Here is a 24,000-nt window from a genome sequence, read left to right as displayed (position 1 = left end):
AAAAGTGTATTCATCATCATCATCGCGTGGTCATTGCAAGTAGCTGGCGAAAGGCAAGAGCGAACAAGCGTGTTAGCAATGGGCCTTTGTCTTTGTAGCGCGAACGCGTTTATTAGAGCAGCTCTACTACTCCAGGTACAAACACAGAAAACGCCTGGTTCCGTAAATCTGACCTTCAAGCTCAGCCAAGGTCAAACTACCGGCGGCTGCTGCGTATGCCGCGTGGGCGCCCATATCTTGAAAGTGATCTGCGACGTGGACAAAGTGCGCGGTTGCGCGGGCCTCACCTTCAAAGCGATCTGCGATGTGTACAAAGTGCGCCGAGTGCTGGTAGCTTCGTATGCGCTGTGCTTTCGACGCTTAGTTCGCGTTGAAGCGAGACGCAGTATGAAGGTCAACTCGCTTGATGCTGCTGCCGCGCGGACAGCGTCTAGTGTGTTGTCTTGTTGTGTCATTGTAGATGCGGTAGTTCCTGGCGGTGCCGAGCAGCGTCTGTGCCCTCTCTCAAAGCAAGCAAAACCGTGCTATCGCTTGACAAACTTGGTTTAACCGCGTTCAACCACGGAAAATTGTTTTACTGAGCAGCAGACGCAATTCTTACAGGCAAAGGTAACGCCACCGGCTGCGTATGCGAGGGTTCCGCGCCAGCTGGACCCTGCGCACAACTTAAGCGTCTTTGCTCATTTACTGTGATCGCTAGGATAGTTACAAAATAAAAGCTTGTTGTTCCTTGCTAAAATACTTACTTTTGCTGAATATCCAAATCGTTACGTTATTCCAAATTTGACAAGACTTTCAATGTTCCACCCTAAACTTGTGTCATAATGGCGCCTGTCGTGCGTTATTTCCACGCCGTATAGAGTGAACGGGCCGGCGCTTCAGACAGCAGTGTGAAGGTCGTAGATACTGAACGATTTCATAGATTATATAAAAATACTGTACACAGAAGTTGAAAGCAATATATTAGAAAACATTGTCGCAGTTTCACCCGAAAGGCGACGCATCAATCGCGACAGCAAATTAGTAGAGCTATACGGAGTGAGGATAGTATGTTTATCAGCTGTATAAACTTGGACATGCAGCAGCACCAGCAACGCGCAGAACTGTTGTCGACGCCGTCGGCGTTTTGCCCGCGTTCGCACCGAACGCGCGCGGCGTTTTTATATAATTATGCATTTGGTGCCGCAGCTAAACGTAGCCTCCCCTCCCTCCCTCCCGTCCCCCCACAGCCTTTCGTGCGACGGAAAAAGTCGCGTTTGCTTTCTATATATGGAAAGGAGGAAAGAGACGCTTAATTTTGCAGCCCTTCAGGGAGCACGGCGCAGAACGCGCGTTTGCTCTCCGACGTGCGTTCGCTCCCCGTGAAAGCGCGCGTCCCTCGCGCCCTTTCACTCGCACATACGGCGTTCGGAGCGCGGCGACGATTTCATCGCCGTTGACGTCATACGGAACCTCACGGCGACGGCGACGGCAGAAATACGCTTTGGAGTGTCCATATAATTGCTATCGCAATAAAATTAATGGAGAGCTCACACCAGCACTCTCCATAACACGGGGTGTGAGACAAGGATGCGCCCTGTCAGCCCCTTTATTCGTTTTGTCTTTAGATCGCCTTTTAAGAAAAGTAGCTAATTCAAAGAAAATTAGAGGTTTTCCCACGATAGGGCAAGAGATGGTCAAAATCGCCGCTTACGCAGACGACATAGCATTATTCATCAGAGACACCATCAATTACGGCTGGCTTAAACGGGTTCGCTGTTTTAAAAAAAAAAATTAACTGTGGGTTCTTACGTGCCAAAACCGCCATATGATTATGCGGCACGCCGTAATAGAGGTCTCCGGATTACATTTCATCACCCGGGGTTCATTAACGTGCACCTAAATGTAAGTGCACGAGGGTTTATGCATTTCGCAGCTCTGGAAATGCGACAGGCATTCGAACCGACGACCTCGTGGTCAGCAGCGTAACACCATAGTCACTAAGCCACCGCGGGTGTTAAATGTATGGTTAATTCTTACGTACAGGAGCGCCTGCATCAAACGGGACACATATTTGACATTCAACCAACGAAATTACTAGAGTACCACGAGCTGGAACATCGCTCGCTGATCAATGCAAAGTATAAACGTCGGCTTTCAGCCAGCAGTGTGAAAGTATAAATGTCGTTTCCGAGAAAGTGTCACGTGGAACTTTTACAATTCATTAAAAAGAAGGCAGAAATTTCATTTTCCGCAATGCTGGTGCAAGCGTTTCCATCTGTGCTAGCATTAAACTTGCTAAAATTCACATGTTTGCTGTCCAATTCAAACGGCTGTTTTCTCCATACAGACCTGCCTTGTGTCACTGGTTTTTGGGAAGAAACCTAAACGTCTTGGCAAATTTTATGGCTAATCCTGGTACCATTGCTCCACCAATTACAATCTTTTGGCTTGAAGCAACGAAATTTTATTGTTCAATTAGCCTAGCGATTACATTAGCAGAGCAAGTTCATTAAGTTGTGAGCGGGCCCCAGCAGGCTCGGTTCTCATTCCGGGGTGAAGGGCAGATGCACCGAATGTTTGTGGGTGAAGCTTGTACTGCATCCTTTGGTTGTCACCGACTATAGGGTGCCGCGATGTCCTCCGTGCCCGCCGCTGAGGAGGACATCACGGCACCCTATCACCGGCTATATACTGGCGTACCCCCCCCCCCCCCCCCCCCGGTATGTGCAGTGTCTCCCTATATATTCCCCAATGTCGTAGGTACGTTCTACGTTATATGCCACTCACTAAAACTGTGTTCACCAATGACATGCAGTAGCCTTCAAAAGTTATCAGTGAAGTTATTGAGGCGTCGCAGTGACCCACGCATGAGACACCGAGTGGCCTTTCCATCTCATTTCGAAGTCACTTAAACCTCTAATATACGGGCTTCTGTCGGCTACCGCATTTATTCTGTCCATCATCGTTTACTTACGTGTCTCCTTGCGAACTGTTTTGCGCAATATCATCTACGCTTTCCAGAAGTAAGTCCATACTTATGTGCATCCCCTTACGGGTTACATCTTCTATAGGACAACCTGTTAGCTTTACGAATATGCAGGTTTCAAGCCGCTTGGCGTAATCGCGCTAAGTTCTAACTTGCCCTTGTTGCATTTGTTGCCGACTGAAAATGCGCTGACAAGCGTAGCGGTTTGGCCTAGTTGGCGCTGGGTGATATGGCGAAGGTACGAAAGAAAAAAAAAAGAAAAAAAAAGGCAAAGTTTACATGTGTCTCCTCTCAGTATTTGTTGCCCTCGGTTTGTTTGTTCTTTTCTTTTTCTTTTTATAGCGCAGTGTCTATGGCGTGGCGCCGCTGAACTCGAGGTTACATGTTTGATTCCCTGTCGCGCGGCCGCAATTCGATGGGGATGAAACGCAATAACACTCGTGTACTTAAATTTATATGTGCACGTTAAGTAACCCCGGGTGATGAAAATAGTCCGAAGTCCCCCACTACGGCGCGCGCCCCGTAATCTGATCGTTGTTTTGGCACGTAAATACCCAGAAAGTAATGTAAAATGCTTTTTTCCTTCTTTCTTTCTTTTTGTTTTTTCTCACGTGTGCTCATTATATGTTGCCATATTGAGACCCTTCGTATTCTGCGTTTCCAAAAAACCTCGTTTCAGGCGTGCGACATGTCGCAGCAATGCGGCACCTTCTGCAACGACTCTCTGGAAACCCTGCCTTCGGGGAACCAGAGCGAAAGCCTCACGACGGCCTTCAAGAGGTCCGCGATGCAGTACCGTCAAGGTACGACGTCATAATTATTCGCTTGCATTCCGACTGCCAGAAATTCGCTTTCGAATGCGCGTCGTTCATTTTATGATCGCTGCACTCTAACTTGTACCCGAATCCTGTACGGGGCAGCGCCAGACGTATACGCCTTTTCTGAACGCATTATAATGTCTGTTACTGGACAAGTATTGACGCGTAATTGTACTGCTCAAGTGCGTAATGTGTAAGTTCACGAATGCAACTCTTGTGTGCTCCATGCCGCCATGTCTTTTAAATTGTTACGACTATCGATTTTGATTTGTTTTCTAGTGCTTCGGACAAGTTACGCTTCAATTTTGTAAACGTGGCGCCACAGTCTGATTACGTGGAAATTGTTCAGCATTATGTTATCATATTAGTTACCTTGGTTCGTTTGTTTTGGTGCAATCATCTATGTTCTCTTCTCGCCTTTATGCTGCTGTCAACGCATGTTAGGCTGCGGGTTCATCAAGCTGGGCATTTATTCGCCACTCCTCTGTCTTAATATAGATATTGATTGATTGATTGATTGATTGATTGATTGATTGATTGATTTTCATACGTTCGTACATGTTCAGTAAATATACTGGGCAAGTAACGTTCACTAGTTCCTAACCAGTCCGATGCATTACAGTCCCGTAATGTCCACTGACTATATTAAGCACGTGTGTTCACTTATTGAGTCAGTCTGTTCATTATGCTGGACGAGTAATGCGTCGGTCGCGCAAACCAGGGAACAAGCTGTCGAGCGTGGTGACGCTGGTGTCGGCGCTGTCGGAGGACGACACCGAGGCACCGGGCCGCGTGCTAGACCAGCTGCTGGGTGCCACCTTCCAGAGCACCAACGCCCAGAGGCTGGAACCGGGCGATGTGCGGGCACTGTACCAGGCCTGCCGCGTCATGATGGCCCGAGGGAACGTCGACCTGGTGTCCGGCGCCCTCGAGGCCACCTCGGTCATCTCCGAGATGGCCCTCAAGAAAAAGGCACGTATAATCAGTGCGGCGCTTGTTACACGAACGACTCACGCACACACACACGCTGAGAGCAGAGGGAATGATGGCAACTCCTTTATGCGGGAACACAGGCTCGCTCCATATTTAAAACCATGTTGTCAGTTAATTGCGCCTGTCGTCTTAACGGTTAACTCTGGTTGCTTTTCGAGGTGTGCAGAGCCTAACGACAATTGTGTCATTACGTCCTTCCAGGAATTCAATTTTAAGATAAGTGCGCGCGATCCATGATTCGTGACCTGGAATGAATTATGTCTATAATCACCTCGTGCTTCTAGTTCGTAACGTCGGCACGTGATCAGCAGCGCTGGAGCCGGCATCTTTCGGAGCTGTCTTGAAACAACGTGTGCGGGACCGTAGAGCTCAAATACAGGATGATCATGCTTCTCGGGATGTCAGAAGCAACGTCGTGACGTCGGTCAGGGAGCTATGCTTCTCTTGATGTCAATTCTGCCATGGCAGGATTCTCGTTGCTATTCATGAACAACTTCCGTTTAAAGCACTTGCTGGCATAAAGGTTTGGGTAACAGCGTAATCTTCGCATATCTTCTTTTCTCAAGAAAGTCGTGCGACGCAACAGCGCCAAGAATTAACTGTAGTTGAGCACGGTGTCTGAAAATGTGTCCACTATATATATAGCGCTCTTTTTCTTGGCCCGTCCAGATTCCCGTCGGTTTCGACACGCTCGAGGCCGTGTACCTGTGGACGCGAAACGTGAGCATCCGTTACCCGGACAACGACCAAGTTCGCAGGAACGTCGAGAATGCCCAGAGGAGAATCGAGGAGGTATAGTGTATAGTTTATCTCGTGCGCTGTACAAGCCATGAAGATATGATACATGCGTGCACGCCTACGTGCACTTTAGCGAGATAGAAAAAAAATTCAGTGAGACGAGAGTAGGAGATGTTGGCCGGATGAGCGTGCCTCTGACCGGCTACTTCTGCACTGGGGTAATATTGAAGGACTAAACAGAACAAAGACGTAGATTAGCCAAAGCACTTCACTTAGCAATCATTCGTGTAAACTAGTGCTTTTTATGAAACTGCCAATCTGAAATGATCAGCAGTGGGTCAACAAACGAAGCTTCAGCCTCGGTGAGGGGACGTTTCGATAAGGGGACTTACCGTTGTAAGACCCTGTAGGGATTATCCTCATTTGTCGCGCTGATGAGGACTGATCCTCTTGTGCAAACTCTCGACCACTTTAAGTCTCGATAAGGGTCTCGTTTACATCAAGGTCTGTTGAATACATGTCTTCGTTATTCGTCCTGATCGAGAAGAACAAATCCTCTCGTCGAAGCTCTGACTGCAGGTTGCTCTAACCCCATTGTTGACCACTTGATGTCTCAGTCTTACTGTGACTTCTTCATATCGTTTGGATAATCTAAACTTATGTGACAGGAAAAGCGGATTGGGCGAGTTAATAAAAGCAAAGAAACGCGCTACGAGTGATGGACTAGAACATAATTAACTGTTAAGGGGCAGGGATACATTGGTGCGGAGAACTGCTAGATAAGGCGCGACATTGTGACCATTGTTTAATCTAGCAAAACGCTTGGTGCAGGTGACGGCTTCCAGGCTGCCCAAGGGCCAGCAGGTCCGCTTCGTGGCTGACCAGGTGACGCACATCCACCACCGGTTCCTCAGCCGGGACCAGGTGACCATCCCTAGCCTCAACAGGCCCGGAGCCACGGACGTCGCCATCAGCTTCGACAAGGCCCTATGGGAGAGGTGAGGGCACGGCTCTTCACAGATAGCGGTAGCTCGGGAAGACAGATGTTTAGCCGCAGGCTTAGTGAAGGTGATCGCTCGAGCGCTGGTTAACAGTAATTTTTTTTTCGCTGTTGCCGATGCATGCATGCACAGTTCGCTGTATACAACGTGGTGACGTGATGGTAACAGGAAGCGCGTGATCTAGCAAAGCTGAGTGGATACGTAAACATTCCTTTACCTGCAACTCTTCTTAGCGTGCATATCGCCAGGTCGTACACGCGATGGCTTAAGCCCCGTCACACGGGGCACTTTCAGTCGCCATAGAGTGCGATAGGAGTCAGATTTCTCAATCGCGATTGGCTCCCTTCGGCAGCTTGCGCAGAGTAACCAATTGCGATTGAGAAGTTCGGTCCCGATCGGGCTCGATCGCGATCTGACGTGCCAGTGTGATACCAGTATTATGTGTTCCCTCACTTGACAGGTTCCAGATCTGGAAGTGTGGTTCCCGGATGTGCCAAGGTGTGGTGCTCGTGGTCACGGTGCACCAGACCAATCCTTTCGTGGGCAGTGACGTGGGTACCCGGATGACGCCCGTCGTTTCGGTCACCTTCCGAACACCAGACACCGGTGAGCACGTTTTAGGATGCTGTAGTATAGGCAGTTGGCCGAGTCGGTTGTCATTCGTTTTGTTTGCCGCGCAAAAGGGACGAGGCTCCACGAGATATACATGTGAATAACGTTCCTACGTAAGGAGGAGTTTGTGAACACGGGCCCTGACCTGGCCGCCAACTAACGCTTTTCAGCAGGGCTAGTTAAGTGTTCCTATTAAGGAAATGAAAAGCATAACGCCGACCAAAGTGTGCGGTTAAAAGGCGTTAAGACTTCCGTGTGGAAGCCGAAACATCTTTTAACCGGGCTATGGTCGTCCTTCGGCTTTTTATTCCTTGGTGCGAAATTACTTTCGACCAGATGAGATGTCCCGTTATCGATTTCAAGACACTAGTTAACTGTACCAGAAACACTGGTAGGGATATTACGTGATTCGTGGAGGGACCTAATAAAGGAAGCAGTTGGCAAGTAGTTGATTTTCACAAACTCCCCAAACACTCCCCATATTTAGAGGCGCTCCTGCCCAGGCCTGCGCTGCCAACCAGGAATACAGAGTTGTAAACCGGAATTGAAGTTACTCCGGAATCATTCCGGATTTTTGGAAGACCGGAATGGAATGGTCGTTCATTCTACAGAAGTAGAGAGGGAATGGAATTGTGACTGTTTTAGTCTGATTGGAATTGGAATGCGATGGCTTCGTTTGCACGGATGTTCCTTTACTTTTGCGCTGGAGGCACCGCATGGACGCAGGGGTTCACTGATTTCGTAAGGCATTCCTGCCACGCTGTCTACAGCAGGAAAAGTCCGCGTTATCAAGGCTATTGTCGTATTCGCTTATCGTAACACCTTGCACCATGCACCTACCAGGCGCTTATGCATCGGCTATAGCATAAGCAAATTCATCAGCTGGTCAGCAGCTTCAGAAGTACCGCTTTTCACACATTGTAGCTCACTGCTGAAAATGCTGAAATGACACTGTGCCGCCATTCCTGGAATGGGAATTAGTTGGCTCCAACGTTCAACACCGCCTAATTGAAAGTAAAGTATTTATGCCACTACACCCTATTCCACGGAATGAAATGGGAATTTAACTACATCCCAACTCTGCAAGATTGCTCTCAACGATTGACTGTCGATCGCTGAGTCGGAAGTTATCGACTATACGTCAGGTGGCCACCTTGACGAAGTTGATGGAGCTCGCTGATTTCAACGGCCGTTGCTTGGTTTAGATAGTTAAACTCAAAACAACATTGCGTCTATGAGAGATGCCGTAGAGGGGGGGACTCCGAAACAATTTTGACCACCCGAGGCTATTTCGCGTGCAGAAAAATCGAAGTATACACGAGCATCTTTAGCATTTCGCCCCGACCTCGTGTTTATCAACGGAACACCATAGCTATCCTGCGTCACAACGGTGGGTCGTTGATTGGTTTCATCAGTGTTGAATGTCCGCCTGCGACATACATATGCTTCAGCCCCATGCATCCCGCATCTTCCCGCATTGGCGACGAGGCGTCTATTTTAACCGACGTCTTCCGATCCGACCCGATCCGTTTCCCACTCCGACCCGATCCGTTTCCCACTCCTACCCGATCCGTTTCCCACTCCTACCCGATCCGTTTCTCCAGGCGAGGCGGTGCGGGGCATCTCTCTGCGCGACTCGCTGAGCCTGCAGATGCGCCAGACGGGTAATGAGTCCCGCGTGCACGGCATGGTGCTGCGCTGCTTCCGATGGCACGAGCGGGACGAGGAGTGGACCCAGAGGGACATGACGGCGCTCGGGACCAAGCAGCGACAGGTCACCTGCCTCGCCTCTTCCACCGGCTCCTTCACCGTCTTCGAAGTCGAGGACGGTACGACCGTGTTGACCTTCTTGGGCGAGATATCAAACTATAGCCGCCGCCCAAGAATCGTTTAGTCGTTGACCTTTCACCATCACCGCCACCTTCATTATCGCCATCATCTGCTCAGTTACGTCCACTGCAGGACCAAAGTTTGTCCCGAATCTCCTCAAAGTTAACCCTGTCCTGCACTGGCGATGTCAGCCCAGTCATTTATTATGATAATACAGGCGCGATGTCAAACAGCAAAAAGGCAGTACTGATATATAGATTAACGAGAGGGGCCCACACTCCAGTTGGGATTAAGAGAAAACAAGTTAGGCATGGTCGTATAATGCGTATAAAAGACCACCGTGTGCAACGGTGGTATTTAAAAAAATTAATTATGGGGTCTTACGTGCCAAAACCACGATCTGGTTATGAGGCACGCCGTAGTGGCAGAGTTCCGAAATTTGGACCACCTCGGATTCTTTAATGTGCGCCTAAATCTAAGTACACGGGTGTTTTCGCATTTCGCCCCCATCTAAATGCGGCCGCCGTGGCCGTGATTCGATCCCGCGACCTTGTGCTCAGCAGCCCAACACCATAGCCACTGAGCAACCACGGCGGGTTAACGGTGGTATTTTAGAGTGGCATAACAGATGTCAAGGGAAAGAAAACGCATTTGAGGGCAGCAGAGAATCACGTGACGTGAATGGGTTAGGATATTTGCTGGCATACAATGGTGTCAGGTGGCGCAAGACAGAGGTATAACTGGAGATCGCTAAGACAGGCCTCCGTCCTGACAGTACTTGTGCTGGCTATGATGATGATGATCATGATGATAAGGCTTGTTTTATTCTTGCGCGTCCCAGGCCTGAGCACCGCGGCCATCGCGGGAATCGTGGTTGCCTGCCTGATGAGCGTGTTCATCATCGCCGCCGTCATGATGTTCATGATGCACAAGAAGCAGCACACCGGCTCCGCCAAAGTGGCTGACCAGGGACCACGTTGAAGCAATAAAACACAGCCATGCGCCTTTCTTCTTCATATCGCTTAGCACTATAGCTAGCGTGCAAACAAATTAAGGCGTGCGGCAGAAACATGTCTGCCTCCTCAAAAATCCGTAACGTTTCGTGTGCTGCCACCTGAAATAGACTATGGCACCACGAGTTTCTTAAAAAATGCACACTGTCACCTCTGGAATGACGAAATTGGTAAGGCAGCTGTGCTGAATCTATTCTCCTTGACCCTCGAAGGTGGTTTGGGTGAGAGAAATATTTGAAGTAACCTCAGAGCACCACTCTTTTCGATGTGAACAGAAACGTAGATCGAGTGAGACAGGCACAGTTTTTGGAAGTAGCAGTGAGACCTCGTCGGCATCTGCTGAGCGTATTTTAGGGACGAAACAAGCCCTGTGGACATTGCTGACCCAAGGTTCAAGGTTCCGCATTCAGCTGTGGACTACAATTAAGCGACGTACGAACACAACGTTCGAACGCAGCGTGAAATCGTGTTTATGGGTGCTATACGATCTGCATTATTGCATTCGCGATCAGTGCATCGGAAGGGGAAAACGCCAGCGAAAAAAAGAAGAAAAAAATGTGCGGAAGCCATCGACGATGATTGTAAGTGTAAGCGAATAACCGAAAGCTCCTAGAAAGCTACTCGCCTTACTAAACGCGCATCATGGCGCATATTTGCCGCCGTGAAGATATCTATAGGTGGCGTTTGTTGTTTCGCTGTGTAATTCACCAGTTGCCATCACCCAAAAAGATCACGTGCGCGTGACGCCTGCGGCAGAAAGGATGTTCCACATACGCCCCAAGGTTTGTGAGTGGTGGCGCTGGCTAACACTCCCAGGGTTATAGTTCTAGTTGTAAAAACATAAATACCCCCTAAAGTGCATGGGAAAACAGCTCCGCGGTAGCTCAATGGTGAGAGCATCGCACGCGTAATGCGAAGACGTGGGTTCGTTCCCCACTTGCGGACAGTTGTTTTTTCATCCATTTTCATTTTCCATTAATTTATCATTTCTTTAATTCAATTAGTAAGTACAAGTAATTTCCTCTATGTTGTCCTTGGTGTCATTGTTTGTTGGTTTCTTATGATATATACGATTAATAAAAATCGGGCCCCTTGGTTCCCTTTCTTCTCGTAGAGAACAGAGTCATTTAGCCAGCACATCTGCAGTGGTATATAGTATAGCTGGCTACAATTATAAGCCAATTCGTCATATGTGTGTTGTCTCCGGCGGCGCGAGCGCCGGCGTGGTAGGCGACCGCCATCCTCCTTTCTTGCAGCCGCCACAGGGGGAGAAGGCGGCGGTGGAAGACAAAGGCCGACCTTCGGAGCCTCTCGCGCGAAAGCACGTGCGTCTCAAAGCGTTGGCGTTCGGCGACGGACACGTCCAGCAATTCGGTTCCTCGAGAGTGCGTGCCCTTTGTATCGGCGGTGAAAGCCTGACCACCACAAAAAAACGGACGAAAGAGGCTAGCAAAACAAATCGTTTTAAAAGCTTCACGCACTTCCCATAAAACTGCGACCCAAAGGATCTCCAACCGCAAGTTGAGGTGTCCTGCACGCGGTGCCGCTTCTAGGTACACGTTGTTAGAACTTGCGCTATCAATGCGCAGATGCTGCGCACCTTGCTGTAACCTCTGTGTGTTTGCTATGGCGCTACATGTATTGTGGTGTCATCGACCTGTATGTCGGCGAGCAATTAATAATGAAGTTATGGGGATTTACTTGCCACAACCACCATCTCATTATGAGGCACGCCGTAGTGGGGGACTGCGGATTAATTTGGCCACCTGGAGTTCTTTAACGTGCACCTAATCAAAATACACGGGTGTTTTTGCATTTCGCCCTCATCGGAATGCGGCCGCCGTAGCCGGGATTCGATCCCGCGACCTTGTGCTTCGGCGAACAATGGTGTTAATTGCCTCCGAGATATCGGTGCACAGGTTTGCGTTTCTTTCCGCATTCAGTTTTCTTTATTTATTTCGGGGTCAGACGTATGACACATAAGAGGTTTCAGACAAGATGACACGAACCACTGTAAACACTCAAGTATAAACTGTTATCGCAAATGAGATTATTCGGGTATTCCAACTCGTTGTGTTTAATTTAAACCTAATCTCGTACCTTGATCTGCACCATTATGAACAGGCTTCGCAGCATTATTAGATGTCCGATTCCGATCGTGCACTTCGGCACTTCTAGCACAGCTGCTCTTTTTTTTTTTTTTTTTTGCCGAGCATTTGTACTGAGAAACCAAATACGAAAACTCCAAGCACATTTCCTAGCCGAGCGGGCGCACTACGTGATTATGAATTTCACCATGGCTTAAGACACAGAACAACGCGATAGAGTCATTATACGCCGTTTATAGTGAGTCGATCGTCAGTCCATTTAAAATAAAAACGAAATGCAGCATCAGACCACAGTTGTTTACTCTAACTCCTTTCCGGTAGTTCACTAAATTAAATATGGTTTGTTACCTAAGAAAAATAACTTCCTTGAATTCTGCGTTACAACCGCAGCGCTGACACCCGTCAGCGTGATGTCGCAATCTTCGCAGTATTTTCGGGTATTTTGCTGTTCTTTCTAAAGAAGAGTGTTATCAGGCTGTCTTATTTGTTCGATCACGAAAACAAGATTACTTTTTTCATTAGTAAGTATCCTTGCAGGACGAAGCCTTAATCTGTGACGTCTTTCATCAGGAAATAAAAGATGGCGTATTAGCGGAGAAAAATGAGGTCCTAATGTTCGCTTTCCCTTTAATTTTCGCGACGAAATCGCTGCGCCGATAACGCTACAAGGTGGCTCGATACATTTCGCATCAATTTCGTGCACTTAAGTCTCTCCTTATTTTTGTGCAGGCGAAGTGCGGGAAAGCTTTCATGGTTGTCTTTAGTCTATTTTCAGGTACAATCCTTTCTTTTTCAATAAAAGTTGTCGCAGTTTCACCTGAAAGGCGAAGCATCAATTGCGATAGCAAATTTGTAGAGAGCTATACGGAGTAATGATAGTAGCTTTATCAGCTGTATAAACTTGGACATGCAGCAGCACCGGCAACACGCAGAACTGTTGTCGACGCCGTCGGCGTTTTGCCCGCGTTCGCACAAAATGCGTGCGGCGTTGGTGACTGTTGCCGGAGCATCTGATATAAATAGGCACTTGGTGCCGCAGCTAAACGTCGTCCCCTCCCCCCCCCCCCCCCCCCCACGGCCTTTCGTGCGTCAGAAGGCGCGTTTGCTCTACATATATGGTGATTGTAAAGGAGGAAAGAGACGCCTACTTCTGCAGCCCTTAAGGGAGCACGGCACAGAACGCGCGTTTGTTCTCCGCCGTGCGTTCATTCCCCGTGAAAGCGCGCGTCCCTCGCGCCCTTTCACTCGCACATACAGCGTCCGGCGGCGCGCGGCGACGATTTCATCTCCATTGACGTCATACGGAACCTCACGGCGACGGCGACGCCGACGGCAGAAATCTGCTTTGGAGTGTCCATATAATGCTATCGCAATAATAAGCATTTTAAGGGATATATCTTATATTATGCGATAATGTGTGATGCATTTCCATGTCACCCATGGAAAAAGGGGTAGCCAGCACCATATGTTGGTGCCAACGTCTCCCTATTTATTCATATTTAAAAAAAAAAGCAAGTAGCTAACCTCGTCCAGACGATGCCAAAGACTGCGACGTCTCCGAGAGTTAGTGCGAGAATTTCACGACGTGGTCGCCACCAGTCGTCCCGCTTTTCGTTTGTTTCTAGCCATACCAAGCCTCAGCTGTAGGCAACATAGATCTAATACTATAGGTATACTAGCAGTGTGACCTATCAGTCAAGATTTAACTTTTCATTTGCTTTAATGTCCTTATAAGAAGCCGTCGAGGTTGCCTGCAGAGATGGTACTTTCCCTCAGGCCTTGACCTGTTCGCCGTGCCCAGTCCCAGCTTCTTGTGCCCCTGCTACTTCTCTGGCACCGGAGCTTGGTACATGGTGTAGTACGGTACATGGGCACCCTTTCTGAACGGCAGAGTTTGGTACAGCAAGCTTTGCGACTCCTGCGAAGGAAACGGGAACATTCGGAAATTACTTAGTCATGCTAACGCAATGACTACGTCGTGACATAGAAGTAGCTTCTGCCATATACAAATTGAATAATTCAGATCACGGTATTCAAATAGTGGACAGATTGTCCATAATCTCCTGGTGCACCGATTTGTCCTTTTATCAACTTGTTCTTTTGGATATATAAAAGTCTGATTACTGTCTACAGAGAAAAGTTTGTTAACAAGTGTCTCATTTGGTCTACTATGGTAAGTAGACTTCCGTGTGGTTTGTTTGCCGAAAGTCTGCACTTACTGGTCGAACAATGTGAAAGGTCATAATTTCACCCGGCGTCTAGGGCAGAAAATCTGTAGACTTTACAAGAAAAACGTCGATACTGCTTATATAATTGTGAGGAATACAGGGTGCCAATGTGTCCTTACACACAACAAATTTCAAAAACAAAGATTGCATAACAAAATAGGGTTCATAACTATGTCATAGAAATTAACTCGTCCATCTCTACGCAAACGTTCTACAAAACACTCTTCCGACCCTAGACTTTGCTTACTACGTCACGGATATGCGCGCTTACTACGTACGTACCCTCCTTCCGTTTCCTCTGACGCATCTCCACAGAGCAATCAAGCAGCAGAGCAGGATGATAAATACAATCAGACCGACGGCCACCCCGATGCCTATGGCGGCGCCTTTGGTCAGCTTGTGGACGAATCCGAACGGGTTCAGCGCACTCGCGGTCCCTGCAATCGGAAAGCGACACACGCTGTGGTTATCAGCTTGGCATTTTAAGGCAGCCTTTCGTCCTGGTCGCGAATGCTGAAGCGGGCAAGAAAGAAAAGAGGGAAGGAAGGAAATGCGGGGAGGTTAACTAGACTTTGTCTAGTTTGCCACCTTACACGGGGAAAGGGGGAGCGAAAGAGAGCGAGAAGCGACGAGTCTGGATCAGTCGAACAGGGCGAACAGCGCAGAAATCTGACAAAGACGAAGAGATGGCACAAGCTCTTTTGCCGGTAGGCCGCTTTTTATTGCGGTAGCAATTATATGGACACTTCAAGCGGATTTCTGCCGTCGCCGTCGTCGTCGCCGCCGTGAGGTTCTTATAAACTCCAAGGGCGATGAAATCGTCGCCGCGCGCCGTATGTGCGAGTGAAAGCACGCGGGGTGCGCACGTCTTCACGGAGAGCGAACGCACGGCGGAGAGCAAACGCGACGTCTGCCATCGTGCAAAGGGCCGTGGGGGGATTGTAGGGAGGGAGGGAGGGGAGACAATGTTTAGCTGCGGCACAAAATGCGTATCTTGCGACCGGGCGCAAGGGGAACTGGCGACTCAATCCCCCACACGAAAGGAGGAAAGCGGGAAGGAAGCGCGGGAGGGAGGGGGTGCGTCTTCTACTACCTGCGTACTTGTACTATGCGCGGCTGCGGGCTCTCGCGCGCACCGCATCTTGAAAGCGATCTCCACGCGCTCTTACCTGCGTATGCGCTGTGCTTTCGCCGCTCAGTTTCCGTGGAAGCAATAGACCGCATGAACCTTCGCTCGCTGCGGCCGCCGTGCTTGTTCACGCCAGCGTTTTGACAGTGGTTGTCTGCGGTCATCGAGTGTGATCTATTCATGTTTGCTTGTGCGCGCTGACACCACGCTTGTTAATTCAGTTAGTAAGCGAATGTTTATGCAGCCGATAAAACTACTATCCCTACTGCGTATAGCTCTCTACTAATTTGCTATCGCAATTGGTGCTCCGCCTTTCGGGCGAAACTGCGACATTTCTTTCTAACTGGTCACCGCAATAAAACAAGAAAAACATGCTTCTGATGTCACTATCGCGCATTGACAGTGGTTTCTAAAGCAAGTCGGCTCTTTTTTCAGACAAGGGTACAGATGCACAGCTTACACAATTTCTAGCCGCGCGTGTTCTCTTGCCTTTCACTTCGCCCCATTCCCTGCAGTGTAGCATATAGGCGAAGATATGGCAGCTAAGGACACTGCGTGTCAATAAAGAGTTATTCTCTGACGACTGAAAATTTCTTATGAGTAACGTGGGAATCTAAACACGACGACCTTGAGAAGAAAAAAATACCCGTTATAAAGTCATGTGGGCAATAAATGAACCATCACTGAATGATATTTTATTTTTTGACAACCTTATCGACACCTGTGGAATAGAGATCGATTGATTGACAGAGAAGAAGGAAGCCCGCTGACCGCACCGTAACTGCCTGGCGCGCAGCTGACACCTGAACATATGCGTTAGCAATGTGGGGAAGGTGGTGTTGGCGCATGTGCCCTCTTATTTTATAATGTTTGGCGCTTTGAGCAGTTTTGTTCGCTGTCAGGTTTGACGTCAAAAAATCTATGCGGTGAGCAGGAAAGCGCGCTATAAGACGTCGAACCAATTTTGATCTCCCTGGGTTTCTTGAACTCGCAGCTAAATATTTCAGTACGTTCCTTTTATTTCTGGCGCATTTCTGCCGTCGCCGTGATGTTCAGTGTAAAGTCAAGGGCGATAACATCGTTGCCGCGCGCCATATGCTGTATGTGCGAGGGAAAGCGTGCGAGGATGAGCCGACGATGGTGACTCAATGTCGCGCGCGCAAGGGAGGAAAGCGGGGAGGAAGCGCGCTGTCTTCCGTCGCGCGCGAGGCACCGCGGGGAGGGGAGGGAGAGGCCACTTCGGCGGCGGCTGCGTATGGCGTGGCCGCGCGGGCCCTATCTTGAAAGCGTTCTGCGATGGGGACAGAGTGCGCCGAGTGCTCATAGCCTCGTGTGCGCTGTGTTCTCGCTGCCTAGTTAGCGTTGAAGCGAGAGCCAGCGCGAAGGTCAATTCACTCGCTACTGCGGTCGCGCTTTCTCACTCCAGCGTTTTTGCTGTCGCAATCGATCTTTCGCCTTTCGGACCAAACTGCGACTTTTAGTTTTAGTTTTCATTTTTCCGAGTGCTAATCCGGAAATTCCGTGTTGTCACCGGTCTATGCCACCGCACCTGTCCCTGAGAGGCGCCCCCATCACAAGCTATCTTCGAGACAGTCGCGAAGCTTGAGAGCTCGAACTGTTGAGAACGATCTCGTTCGCTGTTCGCTTTTGAGACAAATCTGAAAGTGGATTTGTGGACGAAAGATTGAGGTTACAGCGCGGCTATGAGGGTCAAGAAACTTGCGCAATCGCTGCAAGGAGTCAACTTAGCTCAATGTCCAGCCAGTTTTCGCGAGCCAAACGAAAGTTCTTGCGTTCATTAAAGCAGCCGTTTCGTCAGACGGACGCATAAGATGCAGCTGCAGTCCCACGAACCTCTTGCATTGCACATAGGCAAGCGATCGCTAATGCCTTGTGAAATACGTGTACATTGTATGTTAAACTGTCTGCGCAACCAAGGTCATTTCATTGCGCCGGTACAGTCAGTGTATAGAATCGCTGCATATGCATGCACATAAAGTTTGTAGTTTGCGAGCGAGCGGCTAGCTTTCGATATATAGCCACTAGTGCCATGTATATTCGTATATTTAGCTATATCTTAGCCGAGTCTGTAGACCCAGTTGGTAACCATGTAAAGATGACAATGGCGGATTAAAGCACCAGTGGCTGTTTCATAGTCTGTTCTAATCGTGTCCATGTGGTACAGAGAGTCTTTCAAGACACGACATGGCGCTCGTGACCTTAGGTTTGAACGAGTGGCTGCAACGTCAGGTGCTGCATATGAGGTAGCTGAAAAGTGACTCTAAAGGACTACTGACATGACATTCTCTACTTTTCATTTTTGTTTGCTTTAAATAAAGGTCCTACACCCCGAGCATTGGGGGGGGGAAATAATAAGTTCAACAGATGTTACACTCTTGTAACACAACAAAGCAAAAGCCTGCTGCAGATATTTGGTAATACATGAAGTTATACATTTTTGGTTAGACTTCCTTGCAAGACATATTGGTAATGCATTAAGTTATACAATTGGGGCTAGACATCTTGCAAGATATAACGAGCCGCAATGGGAAGTAAACGTGTGGCACTAAGGTGACCCCCTTGAAAGCAACATATGAATACTTAAGGTAGTACCTAAAGTGCAGCATGTTAGTGCACGCAATAGGCCACTCCTTTTGTCAGCGAGATGGCTGCGATGTACGGAATTTTCTTTTCAAAGCCACTAATTCACTTTGTTTACAGGATCCTCCCTGAGAAATGTTGCATCAATGCGAGCATTTTTGCGGTGTCGGCCATTTTTCGTCACGGCGCAGTTTCACCGAGGTCACCGCCAAGGGTCCAACATAGACGCCTTAGGCTTTCGCCTTAATACTGGCAATCCTCGGAGCACCTTCGATAGTTTACTGTAACAGTCCTTTCTACGTACCACTTTACGGTATCGCTTACTATTATGTGTATCTGTCCATGATGCAGAAAGTGGTGACACGGGAGCGGAGCAACATGGCGATGTTTTAGCACTCGCTTCGACTCGTAATGGTGAAGGGGGAGGGAGGCTGGAGTTGTATAAAGAGGGAGTGAACCTGAATCATGGATATCACTGAGAACGCGTTTTCTTCAGTTTCACAGGCCGCACACTACAATTGCTATGCGGCTGCAGCTGGAGCATTTCTTCTTGCAGATTTGCCATTTAAAGCGGTCAATACTCCTAGAAAAATATTCATAATAAGGTATAGCGACTGCCTTATTTGCTGACTCTTATTTCTTTATCTGTTATACAAACCTTGTGCAAGCCTCTTAGCAGCACGAGAGACGCATAATCGAAGTGGATGCTCAGATAGCAAACGCAATGACCACCTTGTCCAACCATGGTGTTCTGTTATTCTGTGTGATTTGTTCTTGGTAAGGCATTATTGTTGTGACGTATACCATTTCTTTGACGATGCTGAGTTAAATCCTGTGCCGCTTTCCTGAACGTATAGCTGTAGACAATCGGTTCGACAAATACAATGCACAACGTTCTGTATCTATGCAAAACTCTTACGCGCGCTCGCTGTTTCAATTCGGGTCCTTGTGATGACGGCTGTCAAGAGCGATCTACACGGCGCTCACGCAGTCCCGTGACGTTGCAGCTCTTCTGATGACGTACTGCGATGACGTACGCATGTCGCGTTTCGTGTATTCGGGTGTATTCCGGTGACCGTGTTTTGAAACATTGAAACAAGCACTTGACACACATGTTGCGAGCTTTTAGCGATTTATAGAGAGAGAGCGATGAGAGAAAGAAAGGCGGTCGGGAGGTTAAACAGAACAAAAATTCGGTTTGCTACCCTACATTTGGAGGGGGAGGGCATAGAAAGGTAAGAAGGAGATAGAGCACGTGCACGCGATCAGTGCTGTTCACAGAACAGGGTGACAGTTAACGCTTGTCAGTGCTAGAGTTGGTCCGTGCAGGTTTGTTCTTCGCAATAACTGCTGCGACAATGCATTCGTAGACCTCTGCTGCGGCGGCTTGTGAGATCGGTATTCTAGTTTGACTTGATCTGACCATTGTGCGTTGTGAACACGAGCTTGCGCATGTGTCGCGAGCGTGTGTCTCTGCATGTGTATACACTGCATCGAGGCCAGTCGCACAAAACGCGGTCAGGTGTCTCCTCTAGAACACGAGTCACCAGAGGCAGCGTTGTCCCCCAGCCATTCCAATACCGACAATTAAAGCAGTGTATACACCGTACCGTATAGTGTCGGTGGAGTCTGGTGTGACGCAAATGTTGGAGCGAGGACTCCATGCGGCACAGCAGTCGGTTGTTTTGAAAACTCCGTGTGAGTGCAAGGCCTCTCTGCACGCCAATTCATGACGTAGTGTTACCTGGCCCGACTGCCATAGAATCTATAAGCGTGAAAGCTCCCGAGTAAGCCTCGGTAATTTTGACGTCACCGCTTTCGTCACTCCGTGCGTGGCACTGGAAATTTCGGGCCTTATAACATGACGTCATAAAGCAGAGTGTACAGGCCTTGTGCTGTATGTGCCACACAGAGAGCGTGATGCGTCGTGCCAGGACCCGAATTATTCTATATCTGCATCTGAGCGTGACAAAGGTATCGATTCTTGTGCTCTAAATATCATTATTTTGGCAACGAAAAAAAAAGTTAAATTATGGGGTTTTACGTGCCAAAACCACGATCTGATTATGAGGCACGCCGTAGTGGGGGACTTCGGAAATTAGGACCACCTGGGGTTCTTTAACGTGCACCTAAATGTAAGTACACGGGTGTTTTCGCATTTCGCCCCCATCGAAGTGCGGCCGCCGTGGCCGGAATTCGATCCCGCGACCTCGTGCTCAGCAGCCCAACACCATAGCCACTGAGCAACCACGACGAGCTGTTTTGGCAACGAGCTTGTTGATCTATAATTAGTTTATCGAATTTGTTCAGTTCCTAGCTGCTAGTTACTATAAATACATTGCAAAATGGCACCTGTGTTTCTACAGCTCGAACCGATAGCGCTGTTGCTAACTTTTTAGGTATATTATTGGAAGATGCGGAAATTACTTGCATATGAAATCGCCATGTCCAAGTGGCTAAATAAAGAGGTTCACTGACTAACGTCTTAATTATTATCTTTAAGCGAACATAATTCATTATTACGAAATTGAATCTGAGCGGTGGTGCATGAAGTCGTGTTTGGTTAGCATAAATCGTAAGATTATAGCAATACTTTCGAAATATATACAGCGTGTTTTAGCGGATACCTTCAAAAATTCTTAAAGGTTGCCTGTGGCAGATAGCAGAATTCTAGTTCATGAGCTGGTCTACTCGAAGAGGCGGACATTACTTGCACAAGAAATTGAAATTCATAATCGAATAATAAACAGAAAATCACTAATTAAGTTTTTAACTAATTACCTGATGGCCCATATTGCAATTTACAAATTGTAGCTGTGGAGTTCGCAAGGCGGATCCACTTGGAACGAATTCTCGGTATGACACCAGTTTCGAGATATTAATTCCCGAACTTTGCGGAGAAATGTATTGGCGTTCCAGTTAGGTTCTTAACATAACGTCGCTTTATGCATTGAAGCACAAAATTACCTGGCAAGCACAAAAAACCACATTGACCCACGGAAACGCACAGTTACAGCTAAACTAATTGTCACATTATATAAAATTATGTTGAATATATACAGTCATATCATCCAACTGCCAAAAAGATGAACCGTCACACACAGAATTAGGTAAAGTCACACGTGAGCAATAATGCCGTAGGGGTAATGCTCGACGGGCGCCTTTGTGTCACAAGTTCCGGGGTGGAACTTTGGATGTCTTAGCAAACTTCACAGAAAGTAAGGATTTCATTCTTCAACCCAAAGCCAATATTTTAGCCAGGAACAACAAGTTTTTATTCTTTCGAGCGTCCTAGCTGTCGCAGCAAATGAGCAAAAGCCCTTGGCTTCACCTTGTTCACACCCTGAGCACAGAGTCTTCCAAGACACTGGGGTATGTCATTTCCTCTGCTTTACGATAAAAAAGAAAAAGAATGTTGAGGGTAAAAAAAATAGTGGAGGTGCCGGGGATCGAACCCGGGGCCTTTCACATGCAAAGCGAACGCTCTACCACTGAGCTACACCCCCGTCCGGACTGCGCCTCTCCGTACGCGCATGTAACCCGGACTGCTGTCGCTTCTTTCCTTGGGACGGGATTCCCAGCTCGTATTTGCATGTGCGGACGTAAATGGGAACATTAATCATTAGGGAGTTTTAGAATAGGGGCCCCAAACGTTTTGGGGCCCCAAAGAAATAGCGTCGACACCACTGCGCATGCGCGAGACGCTAACTGCGTTTGGGTTTTGCGTTGGGCACGCTATTTCACCGAAGCAGCCCCAAAAGCTTTGCGTCAACAAACATGGCGGCACCCATCGAAGCGACGGCTCTCCGAGTACCAAACTCGGCTTGATTCTTGGTAACGCGTGAAGTTCGTAAGCTAGGAGAAGTGACTGCGGTTATCGCTTTCTCTCAACTAACGTGTGTAATGAAGATTGATTCATTAAACGCCGCTGATTCCGAATTTGATTGTCGATTTCATCGCTCGTAGGCCTAACATGGATTAGCTTGGCTGGTGAAGGCACGTCAAGTTGGTTAATCAAAATTAGGCGCAACAATCGCTTGCTGCTAATATAATAACCTCTCAATTGTAATTAAACGCAAAACCACGAAAGTCAAAATTACTCTTGCTATCATAAAATGGTATAGTTTATTTTAATATTTATAATAGTTCTTCTTTGACACCGTAGTGGCGCTGCAAGCGCAATACGCTATTCGCAAACGCAAAGCCCTATTCTAAAACTCTTCACTCTTGCATGGCCCAACGCTAACACCCGCAAAGCTCTTTGGGGCCCCAAACTTTTGGGGCCCCTATTCTAAAACTCTCTATTTTCGTAGACGTGCGCTATCGTATGTGTGTACCCATCAGACAGCACGTAATGGCGGTCAGTAGCAAACCCGATAATTTCCACTCGCAACTTCCAGCGAGCAAATTCGGTGTTGTTACAGCTCTGTGCGGAGAAATTCCTCATCGCGCAACAATATCTGACTTTTACGCGCATTCTTGATATCCGGTAGTTGTACGTATATACTGATTATACTTATCCCCGCTTAATTTACGTGCCGATTTTACATATCGGTATCTATATCTTTAATCTCATGTGATGTTTATACTTGTGCACTATACACCATTCTCAAGCTAAGGTGATTAAATGCAAACACCAAATCAGCAGGCGTGATCAGACGTCGATGCCGCGATGTCGCGTGAAGGAAGGATATGTACGACGGTTGTCGATGAAATGAGAGGCATATGCGCAGAGAAGTATGACCCGTGTCACGGTGGCACACACTCGATCCTGCTAGAGGACTGCGCAAGTATTTCGCTTGAGTCAAGCGTTAAAAATATGCAAATGCTACGTAGCTGGACAGAACCAAGGTAATGTTGTTTGCCGTCGCATGGATATACTCAGATTATTTTTTTTCATTACTCCTAATTAGATAGTTAGTCTTCATTAATGAATCAACTTCTCAATCACTGTAATTAAATTAGGAGTGTGAATGAGAAAATTACACAGAGCAACATGAAAAAACTCCAGAAGTCGATTCTGAATTCTGGAGATTCTAAAGAATGAGTTCAAGTTTCCCTTTAAAGAATGCATGCGCAATCAAACTTTAGTGACGAGTCATCCAGTACGGCGTAGCCCAGCTGCAACTGTGAGGCTGTCTGCACCCCTGACCACTTGACAAAACAAAGCACAGCTGCGTGCTTCCTTTATTTAATATATATATATATATATATATATATATATATATATATATATATCACGGTGGAAGAATATTTAGGTGTTGACACTGCGCGCGAGAGAGCGTCCAGATTATGTTCGGCCGCGCGCGGGCGCACCGAGTAGCTCTGCTGCGAGCAGATAGATGGCGCCGCGGCCAGCGGTCCCAGCTTAGCGGCGCCGGCGGCTTGGCATTCCTCCGCCTCCGTTAAATTTTCGTTCATAGTGGCGCCAGTAAAACTCAAAGCGCGAAGGAAATTCGTTATTTGAGATTAAGGTGATAAGTGTACCAGGCTGAATGCTTTGCTAAGATGAACGTATATTGTGGAGGGCTTGAATGACGTGAACACGGATCGATCGGGCAGCACTCAACGCCCACTCACATTCCGCTCGCGCGCACATTTTGTTGCGGCCGATCTAGTCATGCATACAAGCATAAAAAAATGAAAGCGTAATGTAAGCCCGCGTGCTACCCCTCGATCAGAAGAAAATAGTGACTGCACCGGAAAATTCAAATTAAGAAAACCGTTCAAGCATCGTCACGCGAATTCAGTGTGGGCGCGATATAATTTAAGAAATGACACGGCGCAAGCTTGCGATATGCAACGCACTAGAGCAAAGTGGCTGTTCATGGCTAGAACCTATGATGAAAAAGCACATAGCTATGTAAAGAAATCTTTCAAAAGGTAATTAATCAGGCGGGACGAAGGCAGGCGTTTTATCTTGGATTAGAATATCACTAATACAGTTTACTTGTAAAATTT

At 47.8% G+C, this 24,000-nt stretch overlaps 2 protein-coding genes and 1 non-coding gene across 4 annotated transcripts in view; 1 reads left to right on the top strand and 2 right to left on the bottom strand.

Annotated features, from left to right (window-relative positions):
• LOC119433879 (uncharacterized) overlaps positions 1-24,000 on the top strand; it is a 143,820-nt gene that overhangs the window by 68,481 nt on the left and 51,339 nt on the right. Inside the window, exons 24-28 of the mRNA XM_049658367.1 lie at positions 3,648-3,771; positions 4,508-4,758; positions 5,449-5,571; positions 6,349-6,515; positions 6,979-7,124. Coding sequence (XP_049514324.1) covers positions 3,648-3,771; positions 4,508-4,758; positions 5,449-5,571; positions 6,349-6,515; positions 6,979-7,124 — 811 coding nt within the window. The remainder of the gene's footprint in view (positions 1-3,647; positions 3,772-4,507; positions 4,759-5,448; positions 5,572-6,348; positions 6,516-6,978; positions 7,125-24,000) is intronic.
• LOC119432382 (uncharacterized) overlaps positions 13,783-24,000 on the bottom strand; it is a 43,055-nt gene continuing 32,837 nt past the window's right edge. Inside the window, exons 3-4 of one of the 2 annotated variants that reach the window (XM_037699548.2) lie at positions 14,592-14,746; positions 13,783-13,999 (exon numbers count right to left, since the gene is read on the bottom strand). In XM_037699548.2, the coding sequence (XP_037555476.1) occupies positions 13,904-13,999; positions 14,592-14,746 (251 nt within the window). In that variant the 3' untranslated portion in view covers positions 13,783-13,903. The remainder of the gene's footprint in view (positions 14,000-14,591; positions 14,747-24,000) is intronic. The other variant, XM_049659182.1, reaches the window with a different exon arrangement.
• Trnaa-ugc (transfer RNA alanine (anticodon UGC)) lies at positions 21,474-21,545 on the bottom strand. Its single transcript has one exon. It is a non-coding gene; the product is annotated as a tRNA-Ala (tRNA).

This window comes from Dermacentor silvarum, chromosome 11 (genome assembly GCF_013339745.2).
Source record: "Dermacentor silvarum isolate Dsil-2018 chromosome 11, BIME_Dsil_1.4, whole genome shotgun sequence".
In the NCBI taxonomy this organism is placed as follows: domain Eukaryota; kingdom Metazoa; phylum Arthropoda; class Arachnida; order Ixodida; family Ixodidae; genus Dermacentor; species Dermacentor silvarum.
The sequence above is the reverse complement of the archived record's forward strand: the minus strand, read 5'-3'. Positions and strand labels throughout refer to the sequence as shown.